At 34.4% G+C, this 18,471-nt stretch overlaps 2 protein-coding genes across 7 annotated transcripts in view; one reads left to right on the forward strand and one right to left on the reverse strand.

The window, feature by feature from the left end:
- Window positions 1-18,471, forward strand: part of MTF2 (metal response element binding transcription factor 2) — an 89,556-nt gene that overhangs the window by 63,651 nt on the left and 7,434 nt on the right. For 5 of the 6 annotated variants that reach the window (XM_073234296.1, XM_073234297.1, XM_073234300.1 and 2 more), the window contains 3 exons: window positions 623-746; window positions 7,682-7,749; window positions 9,291-9,461. In XM_073234296.1, coding sequence (XP_073090397.1) covers window positions 623-746; window positions 7,682-7,749; window positions 9,291-9,461 — 363 coding nt within the window. The remainder of the gene's footprint in view (window positions 1-622; window positions 747-7,681; window positions 7,750-9,290; window positions 9,462-18,471) is intronic. The other variant, XM_073234298.1, reaches the window with a different exon arrangement.
- Window positions 1-18,471, reverse strand: part of TMED5 (transmembrane p24 trafficking protein 5) — a 55,527-nt gene that overhangs the window by 5,613 nt on the left and 31,443 nt on the right. The gene's annotated exons all lie outside the window — the stretch shown is intronic.

An 18,471-nucleotide genomic window follows, 5' to 3' on the forward strand; every position in this document is an offset into this window, starting at 1 on the left:
TATTCATATTTCTAATTCTTTTGGGTTCTTATTCATTTTTCTAATTCTTTTGAGCCATCAGAATAGCAGACAGTAGAAGAGAGAAAGGTCTTAAAACAAAATGCCAGTTTTTGCTTCAGTGTATTAATTCTCGGGCATGGGAAATATGATGAATTTTTGGAGATTTACTGATACAATGCTTATAGTAAGTACTAGAAATTTTTGTTAAGTGTTTTACATATTTTAGGAAATGATAAGAATTAACTCTTGTAACAGATGAAGTCTGTTAAAGTATGAGCTGTTCTGTGGCTTATATTTAAGTGAAACGTTATTTTTTCTTGAAGTCAGATCCTCTTTGAATATATTTTAAGTTACTCAAATATCCTTTAGTTTTTAGTTACTATTCAGGATAAGTAAATGTTTATTTAAATGTTTTCCAGTTATTTTCATATTTAAATATTTTCCAGGTATTTTCATATTTAATGATTTATTGTATTGTAAATATGACTTATAATATTGGCCTTCTGTTCCCCTGAATGCTTTGAGTTTTTTAATTTCTGGTTTTATAAAAAAAATTGCATGATTTTTCTAACAATAACTCAAAACATTGTTTTTGTGTATTTTGATTATTTTTGGATTCTAGGGTAGATATAGCACACCTATGCCTTTACAACCTAAGTGTTATTCACAAAAAGAAATACTTTGATTCTGAACTTGAACTTATGACATACATTAATGAAAACTGGGATAGATTGCATCCTGGAGAGGTAAGTGGTCTAAGATGTCTAATTTTATTGGCTTCTTGATGTCCTTTTTTTTCTTTCGTCGTTGTTGTTAAAAGCAACTAGGACACATGTATAAGCCACACATCTAAAGTAGAACTTAATTTTTAGTTTAGCGAAAAATAACTTTGGTAAGAATATTGAGACCAGCCTTCATCCTCCTGTTTGTGACCTGTTGACTCCAGTAAAAATGTAGGAGAAAGAAGTAAATTACTTGATTCTTCTATTTTCTGAAGTGAGAATTATTGTAGTTAAAGATAGAAGGGAAGGAGAAATCCTTATTTAAATCCTCATTATTGGGTATCTTACTATGGTTCTTCCTCCTTTTCTTCTAACTTTTCTGTAAACATAGAATGTGTTTCTGTAAACATAGAACACTCTTCTGTAAACATAGAATGTGTTTCTGTAAACATAGAACACTCTTCTCTTCTCTCTTACTGGTGTATTTTTTTACGTGTTTTTGACTTCCAGGAACAGTGGGACTCAGTAATCGTGTTAGAATAATGAGTTAATGAGTGAAACTACCTGGGTGGAAATTATCCCCCTCATTCTAACATCTCATTTTGCTTTTCATTTGCAAAGTCCAGCTATATATGCTGGCATACAAAGAGTCTTAAAAAGTGTTTAAGTTACTGCATGTTCCTTGAGAAAAATTTGAAATTATAGAATAGCACAAAGAAGAAAGTAAGTAGAATAACTTTGTTACCTTATTTTTAGCATTTATTTAGGATTATTAAAGTATAGATATGAACTACTCTTTGGTTAAGTAAATGTTTTGTTTTATAATATGTGTATTTAGATGTGTGAGTTTTAGCCATATTACTTTTTGAGGTAAACATTGTTTAAACTGATTTGAAATTTAGGAAGAATTTCCGCATTCATAGCTTTTAGACAGACAATTTTTTAATGTTCATATCAAATAGAATATCAAGGGACTTTTTGGAGTTTTATGGGGCCTCAAGGAGAGCATAATGCACATTTACATAAAAGCTGGTGGTAGATCAGTTGTATAAAATAAAAACACTTTCAGAATAGTTAGATTTTAGAATCAAGGATATTATTAAAATGAGTTAAGATGTTTTGAGTGTTAGAAATTGGAATACAACACTGGCATTTTGTTAAATGCTCTTTTTATGGATGAAGTTTGAGAGAAAGTGAGTAACTTGTGAATTTGATAAAGTTTAAATAACTGGTTAGTAATAAAAGTAAGAAGTAAGTGTAAAGCACTAATAACTATAGTGTTTGCTATAGTCAACCTAATATTTAATGCTGTAATACATTCATTTAAAATGTTTTCTTTGTAACCATGTTTCTTTCAGCAATTCATATTCAGATATCTATATTCCTATTAATACATTTTTTGTTTCACATGACTAAATTCTGCAGTAGTTACTTCATGTAGACAGAATGGGCATATGTATAAAAACTCAAGTTGTATTTATTTAAAATGCTATCATATTTTAGTAAAAAGTGTATTATTTAAATTTTATTTGAAAGGCTGAAAATAGAAAAGAAAAATCAATCCTTTTTAAAGAAATAAGTTTATGAATTTTAGGTATCTCAGTTCCAGCTGAACTTCTGATATGTATCAGAAAAAATTTATTTTAGCAATAGATACATGTTTTCATTTTCTTAGCTTAGGAAATAATGTTTTAGAAATAAAAAATACCAATTTCTTATTCTTTTTTTTTGAGAGGGCATCTCTCATATTTATTGATCATATGGTTGTTAACAACAATAAAATTCTGTATAGGGGACTCAATGCACAATCATTAATCAACCCCAAGCCTAATTCTCAACAGTCTCCAATCTTCTGAAGCATAACGAAAAAGTTTTTACATGGTGAACAAGTTCTTACATGGTGAACAGTACAAGGGCAGTCATCACAGAAACTTTCGGTTTTGATCACGCATCATGAACTATAAACAATCAGGTCAATCATGATTATTCGTTTGATTTTTATACTTGGTTTATATGTGAATCCCACATTTCTCCCTTATTATTATTATTATTATTATTTATTTTTTTAAATAAAATGCTGAAGTGGTAGGTAGATGCAAGATAGAGGTAGAAAACGTAGTTTAGTGCTGTAAGAGGGCAAATGTAGATGATCAGGTGTGTGCCTATAGACTAAGTATTAATCCAAGCTAGACAAGGCAACAAAACATGCACGGATGCAGAAGATTTCTCTCAAAACGGGGGGTGAGGTTCTAAGCCTCAACTCTGTTGAGCCCCAATTTCTCACCTGATGGCCCTCCTGCGACTGTGCCTGTCTTAGGTTGTTCCTCCCTTGAGGAATCTTACCCGTCTCTGGCTAACCAGTCATCTTCCGGGGCCATACAGGGAAATGTAAAGTTGGTAAGTGAGAGAGAAGCAATATTGTTTGAAAAGGTTAGCTTTTTACTTTTTTGCAGATTTATGCTCTGTGGCTTCTATGCCCAGCATTTGTCTTGAGGTATCTTTACCACTTGGAAGAATTATGATACTCGGTAATTTCGATATGAGGCACAAATTCTACTTAGGGATTGTAATTATGAAGGAAGAAGAAAAGCTATAGAAGTAGCAGACGGAAGAAAACATGGGAAGATTGATTATTTCTTTCGATTTCTTATTCTTTGCCAGTATGTAAAAATGTTTCTATAACTTAAAAATTAAGAAAAACATGATTACAATCTAATAAAACTTTACAACAGGAAACTTTTACTTTTCTGAAGTGTTTTCATTATTTTGAACCACCAGATTTCTTGTCAGAACAAGTGACTTCCTAATAATTTTTTATTGATCTTTGCATTAAAAAAAAAGAAAATATTCAGACTTCTTAGTCATCCCATCCTCAAACCAGTTATTTACAGATGGAAGTTCAGGTTTTAATTCTCTGTATTATTCTTTTACATCTTTATACTGTAATTATAATTGACCTTTATAGTGAGATATTAATAATAAAGACACCATAAAATTTATGCCAGTCTGTAATGTTTATTTAGTGATTTTCATTTAGTTTACCTTTAAATAGAAACCAAGATAATACAATAATGGATTATTCCACATTTTTAAAATAGTAAATTTTTGATTAACAAATTGAATTGCAAATTGAATTTTTTCACTAGTCTAAATTTAGTTTAACAAAAATTTCTTCTTATATCCACGTTTAAAATCTATACAACAGTATTAATAACTTTTAAAACATGGAAAATACTGTATGCTAATATATTATTGGTTAATTGAGTATCAGAGTACTTGAATAATTTTGAACATTAATTCTTACTGTACATATTATAGATTGTATGACAGAACACTTGCTCTAGAAGTTTATCCTCAAAAATGAAACAAAACAGAAAAATAGTTGTGACTATACTCTCTTAAAGGTAGATCTTCCTCTCTTTGTCTAGCTAGGTAAAGGCAAAAAAATCTTGTGATTTGAGAAGTTGAGATTTTCATGGCGTTTTGTTTAGGAATATATCATGGATACCTAGTCACAGGGAGGCATGTATATTTACCATTATTTCTGAGCAGAGTTATAACTTAATTTTACATATGATGGCACTGGCTACAATTTAATGGTATTTTATATTGTTTTGCAAGCCTAATAAATACTTACTTAGATTCCCAGTAACTTGAAGCAATCTTATTTAATGGTACCTGTTTGGTCTATTAGGCTTTTTAAAAAAATTGTTATAAAGGAAATACTGTGACCTCTTTTAATAACAAAAAGAAATTTCAAAAATATTATATTTCTTGGGGATAGTATATCCTTTCATACGGAAAGGCAAATTTAACATTTATGTATCATAGGGTTTCTTTCAAATGTTATTTTATAGATTCCACTGAAGAGAAGTTGAAACTTTTATAACATCCTAGAACATAATGATAATCTTACATCATGTTTTCTTGTGTGATTTTTCTAAAACATCTTTGAGTCTTGGTGTCTTAATGATATATAGACCAAGCACATAGCTATTTGAGAGTCTACTATGTTTTGGAATATTTTCTTTTAGATAGTAAAGGTATATAACATTTGAGACCCCAGATAAAGATTGCTTAAGGTTTTCATTTAAAATGAGGTATCAGTGTTGTACCAGATTGTTTTGGGGAATTAAAATGAGGTGTTAATACTTTCTGGAATCTGCCTATTTTCATTTGTCTTTGATGCCCTAATGTGATTTGAAATCTTAGTTCTATAAGGATAACCTACTTTTCTGTTAACTGTGGTCTTAAATTTTAAAAACCGCAGAACAATGTATTGAGTGCTACCTTGGTTTTGAGGGATGTGAAGAGAAAAGCACAGATAAAACTCAAATGAAATACTATGACAGAGATGATGTTTTGGCTAGAGAAAAAAGTGGTATAATACTTTTTTAAGTGAAAATTATAAGAAATTTGGTTAACAGCAATACTGGGGGCTTTGAATATTATATGTTAGCATAGATTGTATAGGTAGGCAAACAAATTACTTAAGTTGTCTGGCATACCTAAGCCTAGGTGGCATGGAATTCAGTATTGGAACTGAATGTGTATTTTATTGAAGGCCAGAGTTAGAACTATACATAATAGCATTTATGTCTGTACAGAAATATACAACCCTTAAAGTGAAAGCATAGTCTGAGATTATTGTCTGTAGAGGGAGGACCAAAATTATTCTGTTGAAGATACATATTATAGACTCAAGGCTACATGGAAGACCTAGCATATGGTGCTCTTCTAATACAGATTATTTGATTTACACTATAATATTTGCACACTCAATTTTCAAAATATAGAAAGGGATTTGTTGACCCCATTATGGGATTTGAAATATACAGTCTTATACAAAATAGTTCTGGAGTACTGAAGGAAATTACAGATAAAATTTCTGAGAAACCATGGATGTTAAGTATCAAAAGAAGAGAGTTCATTGTGATTTTCAAAAAATATAAGAGGAGTGGATTTGAGAAATTAAAAACTCAGTTTTGTTGATTGTCATAAAAATTTTAGAGATCTTTCAAATACATGACTTGTGAAGATAGAAAAATCAATAAGGAAAAAACAGTTTATTAGAATAAATCATGTTAAATAACTTGGTTTCTCTTTTGATATGGTTTGCAACAGTAGTATGTCAAATGCTGTGAGTATTATGTAGACACAGTATAACTCAGTTTCAGATAAGGTATTAAAACATGAACTGGTTTAAGTTAAAATTAAATGGGTTTGTGATTAATTTAATAATAATGACAAAAGCAGTCAGTGGATTGGAAATATTCTTGAAGGAGATTCTAATGGAGAGCCACAGGTTCTGTCTGTCTCTACCTGCAATTCAAGAAGGAATAGCAGAATTTAGGGAAAGACCATCATGAACACTGAGCTGAAAACAAAATCAAATTAAAAACAGTCATAAAGTTTTGCTTTTATACTTAAATACACAACAGTACAGAAGCAGCAGCATATGATAGAGGGGGTACTTGATAGCAATTCATCTGACAGGATCTTAGAGTTGGGGTGGGGAAATGGAGGGAGAAGAAAAGGGTGGAATTAGTTAGCCAAAGCTTAATATGAAATAATCATGTGATGTGGCTGCTAAGAACTTTAACCTAATCTTATACTTAGACATGATAGCTACTGTCAAATACTGGAAAAACTGTCTTATAAAAGAGGAACAGAAGAGTTCCAGGAAGAAAGGTTTTTTCTGCCTATGGAATGGGCTCCCTCAAGAGATGCCTCTTCAGCTTTCATCAGTGATAATGTTTAAGTCAAAGTGGAGTGACTTAACAGTATTGTAAAAGGGATGGCAATATTGACAGAAGCTTGAATTAGGTGGACAGCTAGGGTCTCTTTCAAGCTGTAATGTCTGACTCTGTTATTTTTCCTTTAATAGAAATGCTCTGTCACTGGATATTTCAGAAATTACAATAGGAGGAGGTGGTATGGTATAGGGAAATAAGCACCAAACTATCCTATTTCTTTTTCTTTTATTTTTTAAGTAACACAACACATTGGTACAGAATAAGCGCTCAGTGAATGTTAAATGAGCGGAATTATTGGCACTTGGCTATAAAATAAAGAGGGTTTGGAGTAGATGACTTACTTCATTTGGCAGATTTGTTTGCTTTTTTTTACTACAAGCCATTTTGAAGTTTTGGGGTTTGAACTGTTAAAGGACATACTGGTGGTAATTTTGAAAGTCAGTTGTGATATTTTGGAATTGTTTTTTTTTTCAGTGGCTTTAATTAAGGATGGGGCTTTGTATAATTTAGAATATTTTGCTATTGAACCCCAATCTTTAAACTTTGAAGAGGCAGAAATGTCACAAAGGAACCCCTTTTGGAACAAAAGGGAATATTTTCTAGAATTGAGTATTTAGATTTTAAAATTGTTGGTGATGATAAAAAATTACTGTATCATTTTGGGTTTTAAGGCTTGCTAAAGTATATGAAAATAAAATCCCCAAAGTTTGCAGCATTTTTAAAAATTATAATTAGTTTGTGCTAATATAAGAAGTATTGGGAAATAAAATTGTATGTTTTTTATTAAATTTTATACTCTTCCCTATTAATACCTATTAGAAGCTCTTATGGTTGATATTAAAGTAATTCTAATATATTACTTCCCCAGGTTATAGAACTAAAATAAATTCAATGATAACTAATAAAATCCCATTTTTGTAACAGTTTATAATTCTTTTAGACACACCATTTGGTCCATACAATTATTAGTAGTGTAATTAGTATAGGATTTAGACTTCCTTTTTTATAGGTGGGAAAACAAGCCTTGAGGGTTAAATGGTCTTAGATCATAAAGCTAGTCACTGAGGACTGGGAATTAGAACTTAGATCTTCCGACTACCAGTTAGTACACTTTTCTTCTGATCACATTTCCTCTATCTAGCACCTGTATATTACTAATTGATGAGATTATAGTGCGTTAAATTGTTTCTTGATACTTCACAGCTGGCAGACACACCAAAATCTGAAAGATATGAGCATGTTCTGGAGGCATTAAATGATTACAAGACCATGTAAGTTGATTTATTTTATGTATCCCTATGAGGGAGACATTTAGTAAGTATAAGGAATAATGGCATTGTTTAAAAATTGTGAGTTTGGTGTATAGAACTAGTACATACCTTTTTAAACTTTTTAATGTCCTATTCTCTTTCAGTCAGAGTAAAGCAGTGGTTCTCACAGGTTGGAGAAGGGAAGAGCAATCCTCTGGGAATGGTGAATGGGAGGCATATCAGTGTCTCAGAGGAATTTGGCCTGTTCAGTTGAAAAAGCATACTCAGTAATGACTTGTTTTTATTATGAAATCTACTGAAAGTAAAATAAAATCTCATTAGCTGGTGGGAATATGCAAGAGATAGAGGAATGTGTTATAGAGAATATGACTTTTAAAATGATTGAGATCTGTGGTTTTAAGATCAATTATTGCCATCAGTTACAGAAAAGTAGTATTAATGCTTTAAGTTTTTGGTAATTAAGTCATACTATTTGATATATTCTTGTATACATTTTTCCCTCCTTTTTAAAAATGAGATTATCTTCATTTCTTAGAAGTACAACAGAAATAATTTTTAAAAGCATATGCTGTCTCTAACCCAACTGTTGAATTATATTATAAAATTTCTGTTAGTAACAAGTTCTTTATTTTGAACTTGACATTTTTCCTCACTAAAATGTTAAACTTCCTAATAGCCAGATCTTTAAGACAGCTCAAAAGCCATAAAGTATCTGAGCAGTTACTGTGCTGTCAAAGTATTTTATGGGACAATCAATTCTGTAATCCATCTTAGGGTATTTAGAAATACGTCTTTTTCTGTTACAGTAGAAGTGAGGTGTCCCTTTTCTCAAACCTGCATAAAAGTGAAATAACAATCCAAGCATTTAGTAGTGATTCTTGAGGCTACGCACTCTCTAGTAGAGTAAAGATAGATGGGGATGTTTTGGAATAAGTTCCCTAAGGACTTGGAGAAAGGGATAAGGAATATATCTTTCAGAGATCCAATCCCGCTGAAATTACACTTCTTTGTTCTGGGTTATTTCCAATTCCAGATCTGATACACTAGACACTCCTTTTATTTTCTGAACCTCCGAGATTGATCTACTTTCTTTTCCAATGCTCTCACTTAATACTTTCTGACCAGAGTTTCTCTTCCAACAGATCCACGCTTAAATAGAATTCTTCTTTTCCTAAATCTGTTTGAGATATTTTCAACAGATGACACGAAAATATGGAAAACACAGTGGGACTAAAAAGACGTACTCCATAGTCTTCTTCCTTCTTTTAAAAAGTTAGATGCCATGTTTTAAGGAGAAAAGTGGATGTGTGCTCTCTCCTTTCTGGTTCTGCCCTCCCCTCCCAGTTCCCCTATCATATCCTATTATGGATTGGCTCTGGGGCAAATAACAATCAAGGAAAGCAAGGGGAGAGAGTTGGTTTTTATGTTATTGGGTGGACTTTCATGTTATAAAGGCTTTATATCCAAAAGTTATGAGTTAGGGTCTGCCATGCGTATGTGTTCAGTTTTTTAAATTTTAGTCAATTTTTTTAAAAATTTAGGTTTATGTCTGGGAAAGAAATAAAGAAGAAGAAGCATTTGTTTGGGTTGCGAATTCGTGTTCCTCCTGTGCCACCAAATGTGGCTTTCAAAGCAGAGAAAGAACCTGAAGGAACATCCCATGAATTTAAAATTAAAGGCAGAAAGGCATCCAAACCTATATCTGATTCAAGGTAAAAGTTGATCTGTGGCTTAGTTTTTCTCTTTAGCTTATTTGTGACTAAAATATGTGCTTTTTAGTTGTATATTTGAAAGTACCAAGTGGCAGTTATTCTGATTTGTTTTCCTGTTTATAATTTCTTGCTTAATCTGATACACAGAGCTAATGCCAGATGTATTTCTTTTGGATCTTAGGCTTTCCAGGAATAAGCGAATTGAATTTTTTAGCAAACAGCTTAATTGCTGGCCTTTTTGTCTGTTCATTTCTCATTCATTCATTCCTTCATTGCGTTTGTCAAGTATCTTATTATTTAAGTGCTTGGGAGTACAGTAACAGACAAGACAGACTTTCTTCCCTGATGAGGTTTACATTTTGGTCTGGAAGAAAGGTGATAAACACGTAAAATAATTATAGATCATGCTAGTAATGTTTAGGAAATAGCATATGGATTTAGACTGTACTGGGATGGATAGAGATGAAGGGGTCTACTTTAAGAAAGAGGCTGAAGGAAGGCCTATTTAAGATGATATTTAAGCTGAAACTTGAAGATGAGAATGACCTAACAATGTGAAGAATAAAGGGAAAAGTAAATACTCCAGACAGCAGAAATAACAACTGTGAATGAAGGCTGTGAGGCATGTTTGAGGAACTCAAAGAAGGCTGGTGAAGTATGAATGAGGGTTACAGAGTAGCATCAGGTGTTGGAAAGGTTGGATGGGGCTTGATCATGTAGAGTCTTGTAGCTCTCATAAAGAGTTTGGGGAGTAATGGGGAACTATTTAAAGGTGTAAGAGACTGAATTATCCTTTAAAGATAATTTTTGGATGCTCTATGGAGAATTGATAGGTACAGAGGTGAGATTAGAAGCAGGAGAAAATAAAGACTTGCAGTTGTCTATGTGAGAGAGAGAGGTGATAATTGCTTGTGAAGGTGTAGGTGGTAGGAGCCAAAGGGAGAGAAAATAGATTCAAGATCTCTGTTAGAGGTAGAAGTTATTGGCTTGGCTAATGAATTACATTTATGAAAGAAAGGGAAGAATGAAGATAAACAGTGTTCAGATTTTTGGCTTGAGTACCTGATCGGTGGTGGTGGTATCTATTACCAAGATCTAGAAAAACAGATTTTGGCAAAGTGAATGCAGTATTCTTTTCCATACTCACTGAGTTTGAGATTCTTATGAGGGATTTCTAAGTGATGAGGATGTTAGATACAGGCAATTGGGTTTATAAGTCAGGAGCTCAGGAGAGGTCAGGACACATGATATAAATTGGAAGCTGATTTATAAAGCCATGAGAATGAATGAAATTATCTGAGGGGGCTACAAGGGGCATGTGGTGGGGAGAGAAGAGAATGTGGCCTAGAATAATGCCCTGCTACCATGTAGAGACTTAGAAGAGGTGAAATAAAGAAGACTAAGAAAAGGATGGTAAAGTGAAATAGGAAGAAACCAGTAAAGTTTGGCATCATGAAAACCAAGAGAAGAGGAAAGTTCCAAGAAGGGTGGGTGTATTAGACAGTATGTAATACTGCTAAGAGGAGATTAAAGAGAAAAATGTGTGTATGTGTATGTGTGTGTGTTTTTTTTAATAAGGTAACATTCTTTTACTAGTGACCTTGACCAAAACACTTTTTTGGAGAGGTAAAATAGAAGTCACATTGGAGTGGGTCAAAGTGTAATTGAAGCCAGCACTGTCCAATTTCCATGTCAAAATCGGCTATTTCTGCAAATAAGGGACATAGGCACGTTCAGAGTAATAATGATGATAATCATAAATGAAAAGGGGAAAAAAAGGAAATACTTTTTTTAAAGAATTCTGAATGACAAGGAAGAAAATGGAAACGGGTGTGTGTCATCAACACTTAAAAGTAGTTCTGCTGTGAAGGAAGTAGACAAATGGAAACTGAAGAGAAGAAAGGAGTAATCAAGTGATAATTTTTTAAAATGATGGAAGGTAATTGGAATCTGTTTTTGTGTGCTGGTAAGATTGATCCAGTGAAGAAGAAGAAATTGTAAATGGAAGATAATGTAAAGTCTTTTGGAATGGAAGACTTTGTGATGGAAGATATTGTAAAGTCTTTGAAACATGAAAAGGAAGGAATTTAGAGTCTAAATGTGGAGTAGCCTTTGATAGAAGGACTTATATCCTTCTGTTGAAATGGGGTAAAAATGGAGAAGATGAGTACAGATTCTGGTTCTCTTGTAGATTTGGTATTTGGAAAATGACTAAAGTTTTGCCTAGTAGCTTCTCAGTGAAATTAGTCAGAGAGCTGAGAGGGTAGTGCAGAGAGGGAAATTTAAGCAAATGAAAGGTGTGCGATAGTCATCCTGGAGAGTAAGAAAATGTAAGGATTGACAGTGCTTCATCATACTCATTGGTATTTGTAAATAAAACAGATAAAACTTCAAGGTTATTTTTCTTGAAGGGAAGAATAATTATTCTTTTTTTAAAATTAATGTATCATTGATATACAGTCTTATGAAGGTTTCACATGAGCAACATCGTGATTACAACATTCACCATATTATCAAGTCCCCACCCATACCCCATTGCAGTCACTGACCATCACTGTAGTAAGATGCAACAGAATCCCTCTTTGTCTTCTCTGAGCTGCACTGTCTTCACTGTGACGCCACATACACCATGTGCACCAATCATGATATCCCACAATCCCCTTCTCCCTCCATCCCCACCTGCCCTCCCACACCCCTCCCCTTTGGTAACCACTAGACTCTTCTTGGAATCTGTGAGTCTGCTGCCATTTTGTTCCTTCTGTTTTGCTTCCTTGTTATACTCCACAAATGAGAGAAATCATTTGGTATTTGTCTTTCTCTGCCTGACTTATTTCACTGAGCTCATTGTGGTTTTAATTTGCAATTCCCTAACGATTAGTGATGTGGAGCATCTTTTCATGTGTCTGTTGGCCATCTGAATTTCTTCTTTGGAGAAGTGTCTGTTCATATCCGCCCATTTTTTAATATGGATATTTGCTTTTTGAGGAGTGTGAGTTCTTTATATATTTTTAGATGTTAAACCCTTTTCAGATATGCCATTTACAAATATATTCTCCCATACTGTAGGATGCCTTTTCTGTTCTGCTGATGGTGTCCTTTGCCATACAGAAGCTTTTTAGCTTGATGTAGTCCTGTTTTCTGTTCATTTTTTATTTTGTTTTCCTTGCCAGAGGAGATGCATTCAGGAAAAAGTTGCTCATGTTTATATTCAAGATATTTTTACCTATGTTTTCTTCTAAGGGTTTTATGGTTTCATGACTTACATTCAGGTCTTTGATCCATTTTGAGTTTACTTTTGTGTATGGGGTTAGAAAATAGTCCAGTTTCATGCTCTTGTGTGTAACTGTCCAGTTTTGCCAATACAAGTTGTGGAAGAGGCTGTCATTTCCCCATTGTATATCCATGGTGCCTTAATTGTGTCTTGTGGAAGAGGCTGTCATTTCCCCATTGTATATCCATGGTGCCTTAATTGTGTCTTAATTGACCATATATGGTTGGGTTTATATCTGGGCTCTCTAGTCTGTTCCATTGGTCTGTGGATCTGTTCTTGTGCCAGTACCAAATTGTCTTGATTACTGTAGCTTTGTAGTAGAGCTTGAAGTCAGAGAGTGTAATCCCCCTGCATTATTCTTCCTTCTCAGAATTGCTTTGGCTATTCGGGATCTTTTGTGGTTCCATATGAATTTTAGAACTATTTGCTCTAGTTTGTTGAAGAATACTGTTGGTATTTTGATAGGGGTTGCATTGAATCTGTAGATTTCTTTAGGAGGATGGCCATTTTGACAATATTAATTCTTCCTATCCATGAGCACGGAATATGTTTCCATTTATTGGTATCTTCTTTAATTTCTCATGAGTGTCTTGTAGTTTTCAGAGTATAGGTCTTTCACTTCCTTGGTTAGGTTTATTCCTAGGTATTTTATTCTTTTTGGTGCAACTGTGAATGAAATTGTTTTCTTGATTCCTCTTTCTGCTAGTTCATCATTAGTGTATAGGAATGCAACATATTTCTGTGTATTAATTTTATATGCTGCAACTTTGCTGAATACAGATATTAGATCTAGTAATTTTTGTAGTGGGTTCTTTAGGGTTTTTATGTACAATATCATGTCATCTGCAAACAGGGACAGCCTAACTTCTTCCTTGCCAATGTGGATGCCTTTTATTTCTTTGTGTTGTCTGATTGCTGTGGCTAGGACCTCCAGTAGTATGTTGAATAAAAGTGGGGAGAGTGGACATCATTGTCTTGTTCCCAATCTTAAAGGAAAAGCTTTCAGCTTCTCGCTTTTAAGTATGATGTTGGCTGTGGGTTTGTCATATATGGCCTTTATTATGTTGTGGTTCTTGCCCTCTATACCCATTTTGTTGAGAATTTTTATCATGAATAGATGCTGAATTTTGTCAAATACTTTTTCTGTATCTATCGAAATGATTATGTGGTTTTTGTCTTTCTTTTTGTTGATGAGGATGGTTTTGATGGATTTTCAAATATACCATCCTTGCATCCCTGGAATAAATCCAACTTGATCATGATGGATGATCTTTTTTATTTGTTTTTGAATTTGGTTTGCAAATACTTTTTTGAGTATTTTCGAACGTATGTTCATCAGGGGTATTGGTCTGTAATTTTCTTTTTTTGTAGCATCTTTGCCTGGTTTTAGCATTAGAGTGGTGCTGGCCTCATCGGATGAGTTTGGAAACATTCCCTCTTCTTGTACTTTTAGGAAAACTTTAAGGAGGATGGGTATTGGGTCCTCACTAAATGTTTCATAAAATGCAGCAGTGAAGCCATCTGGTGCAGGAGTTTTGTTCTTACGTAGTTTTTTGATGACCAGTTCAATCTCATTGCTGGTAATTGTTCTGTTCAGATTTTCTGTTTCTTTCTGTGACAGCCTTGGAAGGTTTTATTTTTCTAGAAAGTTGTCCATTTCTTCTAGGTTATCCAGTTTGTTAACTATATTTTTCATAGTATTCTCTCATAATTCTTTGTATTTCTTTGGTGTCCATAGTAATTTTTCCTTTCTTATTTCTGATTCTGTTTATTTGTGTAGACGTTTTTTTTTTCATAAGTGTCGCTAGGGGTTTATCTATAATTTTGTTTATTTTCTCAAAGAACCAGCTCTTGCTTTCATTGATTCTTTCTATTGTTTTATTCTTCTCGATTTTATTTATTTCAGCTCTAATCTTTATTATTTCCCTCCTTCTACTGACTTTGGGCCTCATTTCTTCTTCTTTTTCTGGTTTCGTTAATTGTGAGTTTATACTGTTCATTTGGGATTGTTCTTTTTTCCTAAGGTATGCCTGTATTGAAATATACTTCCATCTTAACACAGCCTTCGCTGCGTCCCACAGATTTTGTGGTGTTGAATTATTGTTGTCATTTGTCTCCATATATTGCTTGATCTCTGTTTTTATTTGGTCATTGATCCATTGGTTATTTAGGAGCATGTTGTGAAGCCTCCATGTTTGTGGCATTTTTCATTTTCTTTGAGTAAATTATTTCTAGTTTCATACCTTTGTGGTCTGAGAAACTGGTTGGTACAATTTCAGTCTTTTTGAATTTACCAAGGCTCTTTTTGTGGCCTTGTATATGATCTATTCTTGAAAATGTTCCATGTGCACTTGAGAAGAATGTGTATTCTGCTGCTTTTGGATGTAGAGTTCTGTAGATGTCTCTTCGGTCCATCTGTTCTAATGTGCTGTTCAGTGTGTCTGTCTCCTTACCTATTTTTTGTTTGATTAATCTGTCCTTTGGAGTGAGTGGAGTGTTGACGTCTCCTACAATGAATGCATTGCATTGTATTTCACCTTTTAATTCTGTTAGTATTTGTTTCACATATGTGAGTGATCATGTGTTGGGTGCATAGATATTTATAATGGTTATGTCTTCTTGTTGGATAGACCCCTTTATCATTATCGAATGTCTTTGTCTCTTGTGACTTTCTTTGTTTTGAAGTCTATTTTGTCTGAAACAAGTACTGCAACTCCTGCTTTTTTCTCCTTATTAGTTGCATGAAAAATCTTTTTCTGTCCCTTTAGTTTTAGTCTGTGTATGTCTTTGGGTTTGAAGTGAGTCTCTTGTAGGCAGCATATAGATGGGTCTTGTTTTTTTATTCATTCAGTAACTCTGTGTCTTTTAATTGGTGCATTGAGACCATTTACATTTAGGGTGATTATCAATAGGTGTGTACTTATTGCCATTTTAGACTTTAGATTTGTGGTTGCCAAAGGTTCAAGGTTAACTTCCTTACTAAGAGTGTGACTTAACTCACTTAGTATGCTATTGCAAACACAATCTAAAGGTTCTTTTTTTTTCTCCTTTTTCTTCCTCCTCTATTCTTTATATATTAGGTATCATATTCTGTTCTCTTTGTCTATTCCTTGATTGACATTGGGGATAGTTGATTTAATTTTGCATCTGCTTAGTTATTAATTGTTCTACTTTGTTTACTGTGGTTTTATTTCCTCTAGTGACAGCTATTTAGCCTTAGGAACACTTCCATCCATAGCAGTCCCTCTAAAATGTACTGTAGAGGTGGTTTGTGGGAGGTAAATTCTATCAGGTTTTGCTCATCTGAAAATTGTTTAATCCCTCCTTCAAATTTAGATGACAATTTTGCCAGATAAGGTATTCTTGGTTTGAGGCCTTTCTGCTTCATTGCATTAAATATATCATGCCACTTCCTTCTTGCCTGTAAGGTTTCTGCTGAGAAGTCTGATGATAGCCTGATGGGCTTTTCTTTGTATGTGATCTTTTTTCTCTCTCTGACTGCTTTTAAAACTCTGTCCTTATCCTTGATCTTTGCTATTTTAATTATTATATGTCTTGGTGTTGTCTTCCTTTGGTCCGTTGTGTTGGGAGGTCTGTGCACCTCCATGGCCTGAGAGTCTATCTCCATCCCCACATTAGGGAAGTTCTCAGCAATTACCTTTCAAAGACACTTTCTATCCATTTTTCTCTCCTTCTGGTACCCCTATAATGAAAATATTGTTCCGTTTGGATTGGTCACAGCATTTTCTCAGTATTCTTTCATTCCTTGAGATCTTTTTTTCTGTCTGTCCCTCAGCTTGTCTTCCTCTTCTCTAATTTCTATTCCATTTACTGTCTCTTCTACTACATCTAATCTTCTTTTAAATCCCTTCATTGTATGTTTCATTTCACATATAGAATTTCTTAATGGTTGAGTCTCCATTCTGAATTTGTCCCTGAGTCCTTCAGTAGTTTTTTTGTACCTCCATGAGCATGTTTATGATTTCTAATTTGAACTCTCTTTTTGGTAAGTTGGTGAGTTCAGTTTCACTTGGTCCATTTTTGGTGTTTGTGAGATTTGGTTTGAACCAGGTTCAGTTGATGTTTCACAGTGGCACATGGTGTCCTCTAGTACCCAGAAACTCTATTCTTTGGAGCTGTTCAGCCCCTGGTTGGTTTTTGGGGGTGCAGGGGAGCGGCGCCAGTTCCTCTGGTGAGGAGGGAGCTGTTGCCTTTTTGCTGGCTGCAGTGCCTTTCTCCGCTCTCAGAACCAGTGGCTGATTACACAGTTGTAAGCCTCTGTGCTTTGTGTTTGCAGCTGCCTTAGGTGAGGTCTCCCTGTGGCTATCCTGATGCCAGGGCAGGTACTGCTGGTTTGCAAACTGGTGCCGGCAGGCCAGTAGGAAGATGTAGCAGACTGGGTATCACAGTGGGGGGCCTCGAAGCGGAGTACCTAGCCAGGTGTATGGAGTACCTGAAGCTCCTGAAAGTTCCCAACCTGCTGGGATGAGCTCGCCCAGACAACCTTGTCCTCCTATTCCTTCTCCTGAGCATCAAGTTCTGTGCAATCCCTGCCCCTTCAGCAGCCCTCTCATTACTGCAAAGACACTCAGATCTCCTACCTTTCCTTTGTCCCAGAGCAGCTGGATGTGGATCCATGTCCTCCACAAATGGCTGGAATCTCAGTCTGTCCAAGTCTTCGCCTGTCTTAGCTTTTTGACCCCACTGATCTCCAGAGCACCATGCAATATGATATGGGGTTGTACTCCCAAAGCAGTTCTCCAAGACTGGTGTTCAGCAGTCCTAGGCTTCTACCCCCTCTGCGCTCTGTTTCTCTTCCTCCTGCTTGTGTGCTGGGGTGGGGGAAGGGCTTGGGTCCCACTGAATCAATGCTTTGTTTGGTATGTTATCCTGTTTTGTGAGGTCTGCTCTGTTCTTCAGGTGTATGCAGCCGGCACAGTCTTCTTTCCTATTGCTCTTTTAGGATTTGTTGTATTAACTATATTTTTGTATTATATGTGGTTTTGGGAGGAGTTCTTTGTCACACCTTTTATGCTGCCATCTTTAATCCAAGAATACTTATTTGTATCACTTTCAGATTTATCTATAATCCTTTGTTAGCAATTGCCCATATTACAAATTATAAAAAAAAAGTTTCACAAACTTTCTTATTCCTATTAGGATTTTGATAGCACAGTCCATATGTGGTAGCTGTCAAGGTTTTCATTTGATGACATTATGTAATGGTTCAACCTCTGCAAAGCCATTCTCAGTTCCTTTTGGGCCCTATTTATTAATTGAGCCTATTAATCTGAGAGTAGTTTCTGTAGTCCAGGAGTCCCTTATAAATGTTACATTGATCATCTTAAAAAAAATAAAAGTATTCCCTGTCCATCTGTCTTATTCTTGAGATGTTGGATTTTTGTGAAACCCTTAGCACAGGGAACATCTTTGTATTCCTGTTGTCTAATAGGCCCTTTATATGGTAATGTTTGTTGAGTAAATGAAATAAATGTTCTGCATATTGATATTTTTCCTTTTCTTCTTTCCCTGTATTAATTAGAAATGTCCTTGACCATTGTTTTTTTTTTTTCCTTCCTGTTACATAAGATTTGCCTTTATGTCTTTGAATGGTTTTCTAGATTTCTAATTTTGCCCTTTGAGTGACTCACTGCTCACTAGGAAGGATTCCTTTCTTCTCTATGCTCTGTCACCCTGGGCTTCATTCTCTTTATGATTAGCATCATTCAAGATTGTGTG

The sequence above is a fragment of the Manis javanica genome, chromosome 4 (assembly GCF_040802235.1).
Source record: "Manis javanica isolate MJ-LG chromosome 4, MJ_LKY, whole genome shotgun sequence".
Lineage (NCBI taxonomy): Eukaryota > Metazoa > Chordata > Mammalia > Pholidota > Manidae > Manis > Manis javanica.